This window comes from Typopeltis vanoorti, chromosome 24 (assembly GCF_054136105.1).
Source record: "Typopeltis vanoorti isolate ZY-2024b chromosome 24, IOZ_Tvanoo_1.0, whole genome shotgun sequence".
In the NCBI taxonomy this organism is placed as follows: domain Eukaryota; kingdom Metazoa; phylum Arthropoda; class Arachnida; order Uropygi; family Thelyphonidae; genus Typopeltis; species Typopeltis vanoorti.
Window position 1 is genome coordinate 36,568,319 of NC_143572.1, and position 12,767 is coordinate 36,581,085.

At 34.1% G+C, this 12,767-nt stretch overlaps 1 protein-coding gene across 2 annotated transcripts in view; it reads left to right on the forward strand.

Moving 5' to 3' along the window:
- Positions 1–12,767, forward strand: part of SA1 (stromal antigen) — a 327,847-nt gene that overhangs the window by 207,043 nt on the left and 108,037 nt on the right. For both annotated transcript variants that reach the window (XM_090413330.1, XM_090413331.1), the window contains exon 15: positions 12,297–12,367. In XM_090413330.1, coding sequence (XP_090269456.1) covers positions 12,297–12,367 — 71 coding nt within the window. The remainder of the gene's footprint in view (positions 1–12,296; positions 12,368–12,767) is intronic.

A 12,767-nucleotide genomic window follows, 5' to 3' on the forward strand; every position in this document is an offset into this window, starting at 1 on the left:
CTTTGGCTAGTCTGTCTGCTCTTTTATTGCCTTCAATATTTACATAGGCTGGTATCCATTGCAGTGTGCAGTTCTTATTTTTCAAATTTAAGGTTGTTAGTACTTCATGAATTTCCTGTATGAGTTTTGTTTTCCTATTTTTTAATGCTTCAAGTGCAGATTTTGAGTCACTGTAGATGGTTATTCCTTCTGTAATGTTTATTACTGGATTTGAGAGTTTGAAGCTATTTTGCCAGCTGTGGTTTTGATTTACATTTCCTTGCCTCCAGGTAGAGTTAGAAAAACCCCTGAACCTCCTTGGTTGAGTGCTTCATCAGTGTAGGCAATAACGTGGTTTGGATTATTTATTTAAGTGATGTATAGTGTCAAGTCTTTTTCTTTTATTTTCTTGCTGTGAATCCTTTTTTGAACAAGGTTTGAGGAGATTTAAGTTTATCATTGTGTTTTCTGGTAGACTAGTGGAAAAGAATGGCTCTTTTCTTATTTCAATGGTTAGGTGCTCTAAGTCAATCTGTTTTCTAATTTCTTGATCATATTGTAATGCAGATGATCTCTTTAGTCTAGATTTTCTTCTCCGGGCATCGAAAGTCCTGAGTGAGATGTGATCCTGTTGGTGGCTCCTGATTCTGTTAGTGAATTTTAACTGTGGAGAGTTTTCTTCTGTCTTCTAGTATGTGAAGCCCACACTCTTGTTGAGCTTTTAAATTATTTGTGGATGAAACTGCACCTATGATAATTTTTGCTGCTCTTGATTGTACTTTGTCAAGTTTTTCTTTTGAGCTAGTAGAAGCTGGAGCCCAGATTAATGAGGCATATTCCATAGTGGGTCATGTGAGTTCCGTATATGTAGTTTTGAGTTCCGTATATGTAATATCACAAAGCCTTTTGATGATATTAAGTTTTTTAAGAGCTTTATTAGATATATTTGTAAACATGAGTTGTAAATATCAATTCAGTATCTAGGGTTAGGCCTAACTATTTTGTAGACTCTGTTTTTTCTATTTTGGTATTATATATTTTAATTTGAGGGTTGTGATTGTGTCTATTTTTTCTATTAGTGGAGAAGATGCTCAGTTTTGTTTTTTCTGGGTTTATCTGTAGTTTGTTCCTTTGCCCATCTTTCTAAGTCTTTTATTGAATTATTTAGGACTTTTTCAGATTGTTGAGGATTACTGCTTGTGTGCCTGATTGCCATATCATCTGCATAGCATTTTTGTGTCATTTGTTATGTGAGGATGGATATTGTTCATATAGATGAGAACTAGGAGTGGGCTTAAAACAGAATCTTGTGGGACTCCAGCCCAAGTTCGATGCATGTTGGAGTAAATTCCATTAACTTTTGCTTTCATTTTTCTTCCTTTCATGAAATCTGAAATCCTAATTAATGCATTCCACCTTATTCCAGTATCGTATGCTGATTAAGTTTTTATTAACTTTTGTCTCCAGACGCAATCATAGGCAGCTGTGAGATCGAAGAATATTGCTATTGTTTTCTTTGGTGGTTTTTCTTGAAAGCCATTTATGACTGATCAGCAAAGATAAAATAATTGATCTTCTGTACTGTGTTGAGACCTGTATGCAGTTTGGTAGAAGTTGATCTTGTTATTTTCTAAGAGCCAATTCATAAGTCTGATATGTATTATTCTTTCGTTTAGTTTACAGAGAGAGAGAGAGAGAGAGAGAGAATGCTAGTCAAAGCTTTTACAGTCACTGGGTTTTTGTTAGGTTTTAGTAAGGGTATAATGACTGATGTTTTCCAGATTTTTGGTAGTTTACCTGCATTCCAAGAGGTGTTACATATCTTCAGAAGGCAGTTTTTGGCTACTCTTTTTCCCCATGTTTTTAATCATATGGCCAAAGATGAGATCAGTTAAGATATGATCAATTCTGGGCGATTTGTCAGGGTTGTAATGTTACGTTGTAATAATAGTCATGACTGGAAATAAGTATAAAGGGAAATGGCCCCAGTCGAGCATGGAGAGATCACAGTGAGTGAGTGGTAGCATCAGTGGAATTAGCTGTTGTGTTTGTATACAAATGCTAGAAGTAGAACAAACAAGGCAGATGAAATGGTTGCACTAATTGTGTCTGTTCACCCTTCCATCTCTATTCCAGACAGGAATAGAGATGGAAGGGTATGATGTGTTTCGTGAGGATAGAAAGGGTAAAAAGAGAGGGGGAGTGCTATTGATGATAGAGAAAGAGTTATGTCCATACAAAGTAGAGCTGCAAGAGGGAAATAGTGCCAGTGGTTTTGAGGCAGTATGGTGTGAGATAGAGGTGAATGGAATCAAATACTTGGTTGGATGTTGTTATAGACTAGGAAATGTGGGTGGTGTTGATAATGAAATGTATAATCAAATTAGCCAAGCAAATAAGAAAAGGGTGATCATTATGGTTATTTTAATTATGGCAATATAGACTGGAATGATGAGATAGTAACTGGAAGAAAATTAGTTTCTTGAGTTTTTTTAAGGATAACTACCTCAGACAGTATGTAACAGAGGGCACACGAGGATTGAGGGTCTTGGATTTGGTCATCTCTCATCAGAGGATGTAATTGTAAATGAGGTGTCAAATCATCCACCAATTGGTGAGAGTGACCATGAGGTGATTACCTGGGTGGTTGCCAGCAGTGCGAGGACCTCTGTGAGAAAAGGGTATATGTGGAACTACAGGGGGGGGGGGGGATTATGAAGAGCTCAGGAGACAGCTTGCGGGTGTAGTGTGGAATGAGGAGTTAGCTGGAAAAGAGATCAATGCAGCTTGGGGGATTTTCAAAAACTGTTTAGTAGATGCAATGTCTAAATGTATTCCAAGGGTGAGAAGGTTAAATAAGGTGGGTGTGAGATGGATGAATAAAGAGATTAAGCATGTGATACAGAGAAAAAGGGCATTGTGGAGGCAACATGAGAGAAGTGGAAATAACCAATTTCATGAGGTCTACAAAGACCAAGCAAGGAGGGTGACTTGGTTGGTGAGAGTAGCTAAAGAGAGGTATGAACAGCAGGTAGCTAATGAAGACAAAAAGAATCCTAGGGAGTTCTTTCGATATGTAGCCAGCAAAAGAAAGAATAATTATGGAAGGATGACATTGATTGGAGAAAATGGTATAAAGACAGCTGATGCAGAATGTGTGGTGGAGATACTTAATGAGCAGTTCATAAAGATCTTTTAATCTTGTGAATGTGACTTCATGGAGGAATTGAGTGCAGTTGATGATGGGGAGGAGAGGCTGACTGTAGGTGAGCAAGAGGTGTATGGGGAGTTGAGTAAACTAGATGTTAATAAGGCTGTGGGACTTGATAATATATCACCACATGTTTTGAAAGAATGTGCCAGGGAGTTGACACCTGCCTTGACATATTTTTTAATATGAGTCTTGCACTCGGAACTTGACCAAGTTCCTAAGGAGTGGAAGGAGGGCAAGATTGTGCCACTTCTTAAAGGAGGTGATCGAACTCAAGCATCAAACTATAGGCCTATCTGTTGTGGTTAAGTTGTTGGAGAAGCTTGTGAGAACTAGGATTCAGAGTTGGGTTGATAACAATGATATTATCTTTGATGGACAGCATGGATTTGCTAAAGGGAGGTCATGTTTTAGTAATCTACTTATTACAATAAAGTGACTGCTTCCTTCTACAGAGGAAAAGGATACACAGTAATATACTTGGATTTCGCAAAGGCTTTTAATAGAGTACCTCATGATAGGTTGACAGTCAAACTAGAGTAGATGGGGTTGGATATTAGATTGGTGCATTGGATTGGAGACTGGCTATCTGATAGGTATCAACAAGTTGTGTATGGGGGAGCGATATCCAGGAAAAGGAAAGTTTCTATTGGAGTGCCTCAGGGGTCTGTTTTAGGTCCATTGTTGTTTAACTTGTATATTAATGATATAGGTGAAGATTTGGATGGAGATATTCAGTTGTTTACAGATGATGCAAAGTTGGGACGAACCATGAAGAGTAGTGAAGATGTTGTGGCCTTACAAGAAGACTTGAATAAATTGAGTGATTGGGCACAGAAATATGGATGTGAGTTCAATGTTGCAAAATGTAAGGTTTTAAAATTTGGAAAACGAAGATGGGATGCAGAATTTATGCTTGGTGAGAATATATTGTTGGAGGTAGAGAAAATAAGAGATCTGGGGGGTGATAGTGGATAAGGATCTAAAATTTAGGGGACACATCCCCAGAATTGCGAAGACAAAACAAAGGCTTCTGGGAATGATGCAGAGGACACTGACGTGTAGAAGTAGGGAGATTCTTGTTCCGTTGTATAAGGCTTTGATTAGGCCACACATGGACTATTGTGCCCAGATTTGGTCACCGGGTTTTCAGAAGGATGAAAAGATGTTGGAGGGTCCAAAGGAGACTGACTAAGATAGTTTCTGACCTCTGGAATGTCGAGTATGAGGAAAGATTGAGAAGATGTAATTTGCAGAGTCTGGTGGACAGGAGGAAGAGGGGAGATATGATAGAGACCTACAAGTTGGTAAGGGGTTGTTATAGGATCAGTGCTGGAGAAGTTTTACAGAGAATAGTGGGAGATCAGGGGAGAACCAGAGGTCATCCCTGGAAACTGTATAAAGAGGGTGTGAGAATATGGTGTCTGCAAAGAGTTTGAATGTGTTTAAAACACGGTATGATGAGCTGTGTGTGTTTGTATGATAAAAGGACCTCCCAGATGAGTCTTTGACTCCATGAGGTCTTGGAGATGGTAATAATAATAAGATTCTTAATTGTAATTCTAAATTAGAGTTCTATAAAACAATTATAAGACCTGTAACAACATATGTATGTGAAATGTGGCCATTAACACAAAAATATATAAATAGACTATGAATCTTTGAAAGGTAAATATGTGGACCAATAAAAAGAAGAAAATGAAATATGGAGAATTTGAACAAATAATGAACTTGAACAACTAATTAATGGTGAAGATATAATAAGATATATAAAGACACAGAGAATAGTGTGGTTTGGGCATACAGAAAGAATGGGAAAAGACAGAGTTAAAAAAAATATTTGGATGGAAACCATTAGGAAGAAAGGTAGACCAAGAAAAAGATGGATTAGTGATGTGCAAAAAGATTTTATAACTTGAAAAGTTAAGAATTGGAAGAACATTGTACAGAAAAGAAAAGAATGCTAAAAATTATTTTGCAAGCTAAAACTCATAAAAGTTGTAAAGCCAGGAGAAGAATGCCATTCAGTGTTTAATGCATCCTGCCGTTCTCAAAAAATTAATTTCTGCTTATGTTATTCTTTAGTTGATCAAATCATTGTTCTTATTTCACTTTAGCCGAACCACTGAATTTTCTTCTTGTATTTCTTTGTATTAAATTTGACTTGAAAATATCATTAATCGTGTTAAATTTATTTGATTTTATAATTAAAAGAAACACACGTATTAACCACAGTGAAAATTATTCAATTGTAAATATTTCATCCTAAGTATCTTAGGACATCATCAGTACAGTAGTTTAAAACAATAATAGGAATAACATACAGTTAGGGCGCATGATTACAATGGAATCTCATTAAACGTGCGTAACGTGTTACAGAAGTAAAAAAAAAAAAAATATATATATATATATATATTTAACACAATTTTGTATGACAATTTCCCATACTTTAGGAATAGTAAGAACATCGTTATTGTTTAAGTTTGGTCTGTGTAGTAGGGCTTCAGAACTTTCTTTGTATAAACATGCATGTTTATATAAAGATCTATGTAAAAGTTTAGACTTTTCCCAATGGATCCTATGGTTTGGATTTTCAATTCCATGTTGCGAGAGGCCAGATTTCTGCAACGATATTCTTACTATTCCTAAAGTATGGGAAATTGTCATAAAAAATTGTGTTAAATAATAATAATTGTTATTTTTTTAAATTATTTTATTTTATTTTTTTACTTCTGTAACACGTTATGCACGTTTAATGAGATTCTATTGTAATCATGCGTCCTAACTGTATGTTATTCCTATTATTGTTTTAAACTACTGTACTGATGATGTCCTAAGATACTTTGGATGAAATATTTACAATTAAGTAATTTTCACTGTGGTTAATACATGTTTCTTTTAATTATGATCACAACAAAGATTTCGTTATTTAAAAAAAAAAAAAATTAATTTTATGTTTATTTATTTCTTCGATACAGTAATGCTTTTTTTAATCATAACATTGTAGCTTTGGGACTATTCTTCAGGTCCCTATAGGATTGCTAAAGTGAAAGTTGACTGTATTAGCATATGATATTTGGAACAGACTTATCAGGGTCGCAAAGTGCTAATTGATGTTCATCTTCACTATTAAGTCTTGTTGCTTGTAGTGTTGCCATTTTCAAGATCATCCCACCATCTTCTCCTCAGTCTACCTTTGCTTCTCTTTCTGTTTGTTATCCAGATCTTTACTTTCTTTGCCTATCTGGTATCCTGTATTATTTCTATATGATTTTTCCATTTTTAAATGCAATCATTTATTTGGCTGTATTTTATATATATATATATATATTTTTTTTTTTTTTTTTTTCTGATATGCGAGTTCCTGATTTTGTTTAATGTAGTTATCCATTCAATTGTTTGAATAGTTTCATCTCAATTGTTTCATTAACTTGTCTCATTTTTGTAGTTTGCTGCATATGTTAGTACTGGTCTAGTTGATCATTTGCATGCAATAATTATTTCAGCAGTAATTTGTTTCTGTTTTACAGTATATACATTTAAAAGTGATTACTAGCTTTGTTCATTCTCGTAGACAGGCTTATACATTGGTTATGCATTATTAAATCACTTAAGGAATTGAACAATGTAGATACGAATATAAATTAAATTACACTTTAATAAATATTTCTGATATTTCAGCAATGTCACGTTGCCATCTTCAAAAGGAACTTGCAAAAAAAGGCACGTGCATATAGGCACTACAACACAGTAACTGAGAATGAAGAGATGAAGCTATTGTTCTCCTAAAAGTTCCTGATGGTGCCCTCTAGCGGGCTAAGTAGGTGTTCTTGGCCTTTAGGCTGAAAGTCTGCTGATGTAAGCCTCCCAAATTTGGGGCAGTCGCATACAACCAAATTTGATGAGGTTTGGAGAGTTTCTTAGGGCTGAGGCTGATTCCATAAATTGTCTTTCGAATTTGTACTTGCTATAGTGTATTACTGTAGCTTTTTTCTACCGTATTCTGTGGTGTGTATCCAGAACATGGTCTGCAAGACCAGAATGGATGTACTTGTGAAAATGGATGTAGTCCCTGTGTTCAGAAATTCTGATATTCGCTGTCCTGCCTATTTGGTCAAAGTAAGACAGTTTACAGCTGTAAGGTAAAAAGTGTTTAAATATTCAGTGTTTAAATAAAATTAAACACTGAATTAAATTCAGTGTTTAATTTTATGTTTTCTTTAGAATCTGTACTTAAATGTTTCAAAATCTTACATACATTGGATCTTATTTTATATAAATCATGTTCTAAATTAGAAAAAAAATCATGCTCTTTTAGCTATGGCTCTTATACTCTTATATTCTAGTTCATCTTCTGATCTTTTACTGCTTAACCATTTATGATATGCTTCTTTTTTCATTTCAATTATTTCTTTGATTGTATCATCCCATATCTTCAGTTTTTTCTTTTTATTGAATTTTTTGGTCTTTCCTAAGCTTTCATTTGCTGCTGTATTTAATATCGTTTTTATATTAAGCCATTCTATTTCTATTTCTTCCTTTCATTTTATTTTATCTAAATATTGGTTAACTCTTTGTTCATATAGCCATTGTATATTTGTGTCATTTAATAAACTAGTTTTATAAACAAATGTTTTAAATTTTCTTTCTGTTCTTATTTGTAGCCATTTCGGTGGTAATCTTAATTTTATTTTAACGAGAAAGTGGTCACTACTTATTTCATATCCTCTGTGAACTCCAACATCTAAACAGAGCTTTGATGCCTTTTCATTTAGGATAAAGTAATCTAATATTGATTTCCATCCTCTTGCTGCCCAAGTATATTTATGTATATCTTTGTTTATAGTAATAATTCATTATTTTAAGGTTATTATAAACTACAAAGTCAATCAATTTTTTACCATTCCTGTTTAGAGTGTGCTCTCCATATATTCCTATATTATTATTAATTTTCTTGTTTCCAATTCGTGCATTTAAGTCTCCTGCTAATATTACATAATCATAATAATCATAACAGTCACAAATAGCTAACACTTTATCTCTGAATGGATACCCTTCTGACATTTTAAACAAATTGCTTTTTAAAGACAACCCCCAACAACGTGGAACGGAGTCCCAATATGTGTCCACAGCCGTCATTCCATATATTAATTCAGTATCCACAAAATTGGTGAGAATGTTAAAAGCTCATAACATCAGAGTAGTTTTTAAACCAACTACCACAAGTCGTAAGATCACCCAAAGATGAGGTACCTTTCTTCAATTTTCCTGGAGTATGTTAAATTCCATGCACGTGTGGCCATTCTTTCATTGGACAGACCTCTAGAAGTTTTGAAATAAGACAGAAGGAACATGTGGGGGATGTCAATCACAATAGAATCATCACATCTGGTTTAGCTCATCATTTCTCAACATCAAATCATGTTATAGATTGGAAAAACATTTCTATGCCTTACATCAAGAATGACTACAGACACAGAACTTTCAAAGCAGCAGCAGTGGTGCTATGCACAGGCAATAATTTAAATAGAAATCAAGGTGCTATTCTTAAAGACATATGAAAATATCTCATCATTTCTCTCAGCTCAACAGAACTACAATATGTGAAAAACTACACAACACACGGTCATGTACCAGATTCTGACTGAAGCATTCGAATGCATGCACTCCATCAAACACGATCAAATGTAACGGCTTTGCAGTTACTAAAGTGTATGTTTTCATGTAACTTGATGCATTTATTTTCACACCAGTACAGCCTTCAAAATGCTAGACAGTGGCTAGTGAAACTTGTTGGCTCTTTGTATTTGTAATCATTAAATTTTATGGTCTTTTAACAATAAAAGTTCTTAGTTTATTACATAATCATTTTTATTTTATTATATATATTTTGTAACTGATTATTGAATTCAATATTTTCATCTTCTCTTCATTTTTCTGGGGTATATAAACCAGTTATTGTTAAATAACCTCTATCTATTTTTATTATTTTTATTCTAACCTCTATTATTTGTTCATTCCATAATTTATAATATTTTAACTGAATTTAACTTAAAATTGAATTGTGAAATCAATCAGGTGCCACCACCATCGAAGTGGTGTTTGAATGTTGTGTGATCAAGGCTTGGTGGGGAGGAACAATATTTCGTTGTTTAAGCTAATATTAGTATTGCATATTTACATTAGCTATTCTGCATTATGAACGATTTTGTTTGATACTTATAGAATGTTCATGAAGTATATTCAGGAAGAATAGGTTTGTGAGAGCGCATGAATACAAAAAAAAATAATATATATATATATATATAATTGCATTCTAATGAAAAGCAATTCATTAGAACTGGTAGTTCTGGTATGGGGGACAAATGTCAGCCTGTGGCTTATGGAAGAATACTGTAACTGAGATTTAATGAGAATAAAAAAACAACACAACATAAAAGATAAACTTGATGATATTGTTTTTGAAAGAGGTGCAAGTGTAAAAAAGATATGAAATTTATGGATGCAGAAGAAGTGTGACATGAGAGAAGTAAAAAGCAAATCGACAAGCTTATAATATGAAGTAAAGATAACTGAGATGCAACTGGAGAGTATCATTTGGAGATAATGATACACATGATTCCATAATTAGGATTGTTCTGGATGTGATTCAGATAAATGCTTTGATCACTCAGTGATGAAGGCACTACACCCTCTGTCCAAAAAAGAAACCGAACTTTTCAAATATAGGGGAAACTAGTGGCTGTTGTATCTTTTTGTTGTCGAAAGCGGCAACCTTCATTAGTGTCGTGTCAATTGTTTTTGACATTTGTTTCATTAGAAGTCGAGTTATAGTGCCAGGAGTGACAGTGTGTTTTGACGAACGGTCTGAAAATGAGTTTCAAACAGAGAGCTGCAATTGACTTGTGTTAAACTTGGTAAAAGTTTTACCGAAATGCATCAAATGCTTCAAAAAGCATATGGTGTAAACTTGAGTACGGGATAAGTTTATGGGTGGTTTAAGCAATTTCAAAGTGGTCGTGAGATGCTTGAGGACGACAAAAACTGGACTGAGCAAAGTAAACATCCAAATCCAAAAAGTGCATGATTTCATCAAAGAAAACCCAAAATCGTATGTGAGATTGATTGAAGATGCATTGGGGATTCCAAAATAAACTGTGCACAACATTTTGACCGAGAGTTTGGGCCTTTGTAAATTGAATTCATGATTTGTTCCCCACAAGTTGATCGACAACCAAAAAATTCATCAAATTGAACACTGCAAGGACCTCATTAAAACCACTTTTAATGAGGTCCTCATAATATAGTCCACTCGTAAGAACTCAGACTTCCTTGAAACGATCGTTACTGGTGACAAAACATGGTGTTTTGAGTATGAGCCTGAAACAAAGCACCAGAGTGCTGAGTGGAGACCACCAGAAGATGGGCATCTGAAAAAAAGTCGCTTGGAGAAGTCAAAAGTAAAGACAATGCTAATTTGTTTCTAGGATTCCAAGAGTTTATCCACAAAGAATTCATTCTGCCTGGCCAAATGGTCAATGGGTAGTTTTATCTCAAAGTTTTGAAGTGATTGATAGCGAGAATTCGTCGCTTATGGCATGAATAACGTGATGCAGGCAACTGATCACTTTTGTACGAAAATGCATCATCTCATCCTTCGAACGTTGTGAGACAGTTTTTGAGCAAAAACCAAGTTTGTATGTTAGATCACTCAGCGTATTCACCTGATTTAGCACCCTGTGACTTCTCCCCCTCCCCCCGGCTTCATTTGCCGATGAAAGGAAAGCGATACGACACCATTGAAAACGTTCAAGTGGCAGTAACCACGACCCTCAACAGTATCCCAAAATCCAACATAAAATCATTTAACGAATTAATTGATATGCCAAACGCTGTATCGAAACTGAGGGAGAGTATATTAATTGAAATAAATGATTTGAATAATTATTATTGGCCTGTGTTTTGTTTTCTATCAAAAGTTCGGTGTTTCTTTTTGGAAAGAGGGTGTATATGAATGTGAAGATTTGCAATGCAGCTGAGACTGAGAAGAATTAAACAGAGAAGAAAGAACTTTACATTGGTGGAGAAGAATGACTTGAAAGAAGGAGGTGTAATTTTTCAGCAGGACAAGAATTGTTGGAAAAAATAACAAGAATAAAATAATATCATGGTCTATTACTATGACAGTCATATGACTGTAATATTGAATGATATGATGCTTTGATTATATGTGGGGAGGGTATTCAGTATGTAGATATATGGAATGATATTTATGAGTGAAATTATGTGTTAGCCCAAGTTGCACTTGAATCCAGTTGGTTTTAGATTCTTGGAAAATGAATGTGAAGAATCAAGGAAATAAGTATGTCAGGATAGAGGCATAAGAGAATATTGTAATGTACACAACTGTTGTTGTTAATGAGAGTGACCAGTATTCAGAAAGATGTTTTTGAGGAAAGAATGATTCCTGAGAATGGAACTATATCCAACTTGTGTGAGTAGCAGTGATTATAAATGTTGGAAAAGTGTAGTCTGGTGATCAGCTGTCATGCTTGTTCACTAATATCAGAAATATCATGAACAAAAGAGAGATGTTTGCATCATTGGTATGTGTAAATTGGCCAAAAATTATTAGAGACACAATTAACAGTTGAGAATGTTCTTTCAGGAATAGAGTATAGTAGGAATAGTATATTCAAGAAAGACAAATAACATAGAGAAGGAGAAGAGAGGATCTTATTAATCACAGAGAAATTATATCCCTAACTAGGATATTTTACTGAAATTAAAAGAATGAACATTAATATACTACTTACATATTGTCATATGTGAAGAGACCATGCATGTTATCTGCCTCTGTATGACTGTTATATAATTTGAATGTAATTAAGTTTGAACAATGTGAAATATTGGAAGTATAGATTTGTCTGTTTACATGTCATCCATATTTTTTTTCATTAAAAGTTTATGTTATTTACGATGAAATTTCACATCATAGATAAGTTTACTTATTCTGGCATTAGTAATAATAATGTTTTGCTTGATTATTTTTATTTTCCTCTCAAACCACTTCCCTATGTTTATATTTATTTTGCCTTTTTCCAAGGGTGAAGAGGCAGATGAGGATGAAGTTTATGCAGTAACATCAGCCATGAAGAAAGTATCCATATTCTATAGGTATAATTATTAACATTTATTTTTGACTAGTACACTACCCTGTGGCACATTTTTAAAGGTCCATTCTTAAGAGATAATAGTGCTTGCTTGTCAATATAAAGTTTTCTTAACACGGTTATGGGTGTGCAAGCCAGATGAGTTTTTTAAAATAAATTATAATACCGGAATGAAACTCGCATAATATATTCTTTTATTAACGTAGAATTTTTGCCTAAGTATCAAAGGTATCTTCAATACAAGAATGCTTAATGGTAATCGAACATTAACAGACAATTCCAAAAGGCACCACCTAAGTAGCTAATGTTGGATAACTAAAAGAGATCATTAAATTGCCTAATTTATTAAAAAAAAAAAAATTATACAATTAGATAAAATAAAGTTAGTGCTTTTTTTTAAATCA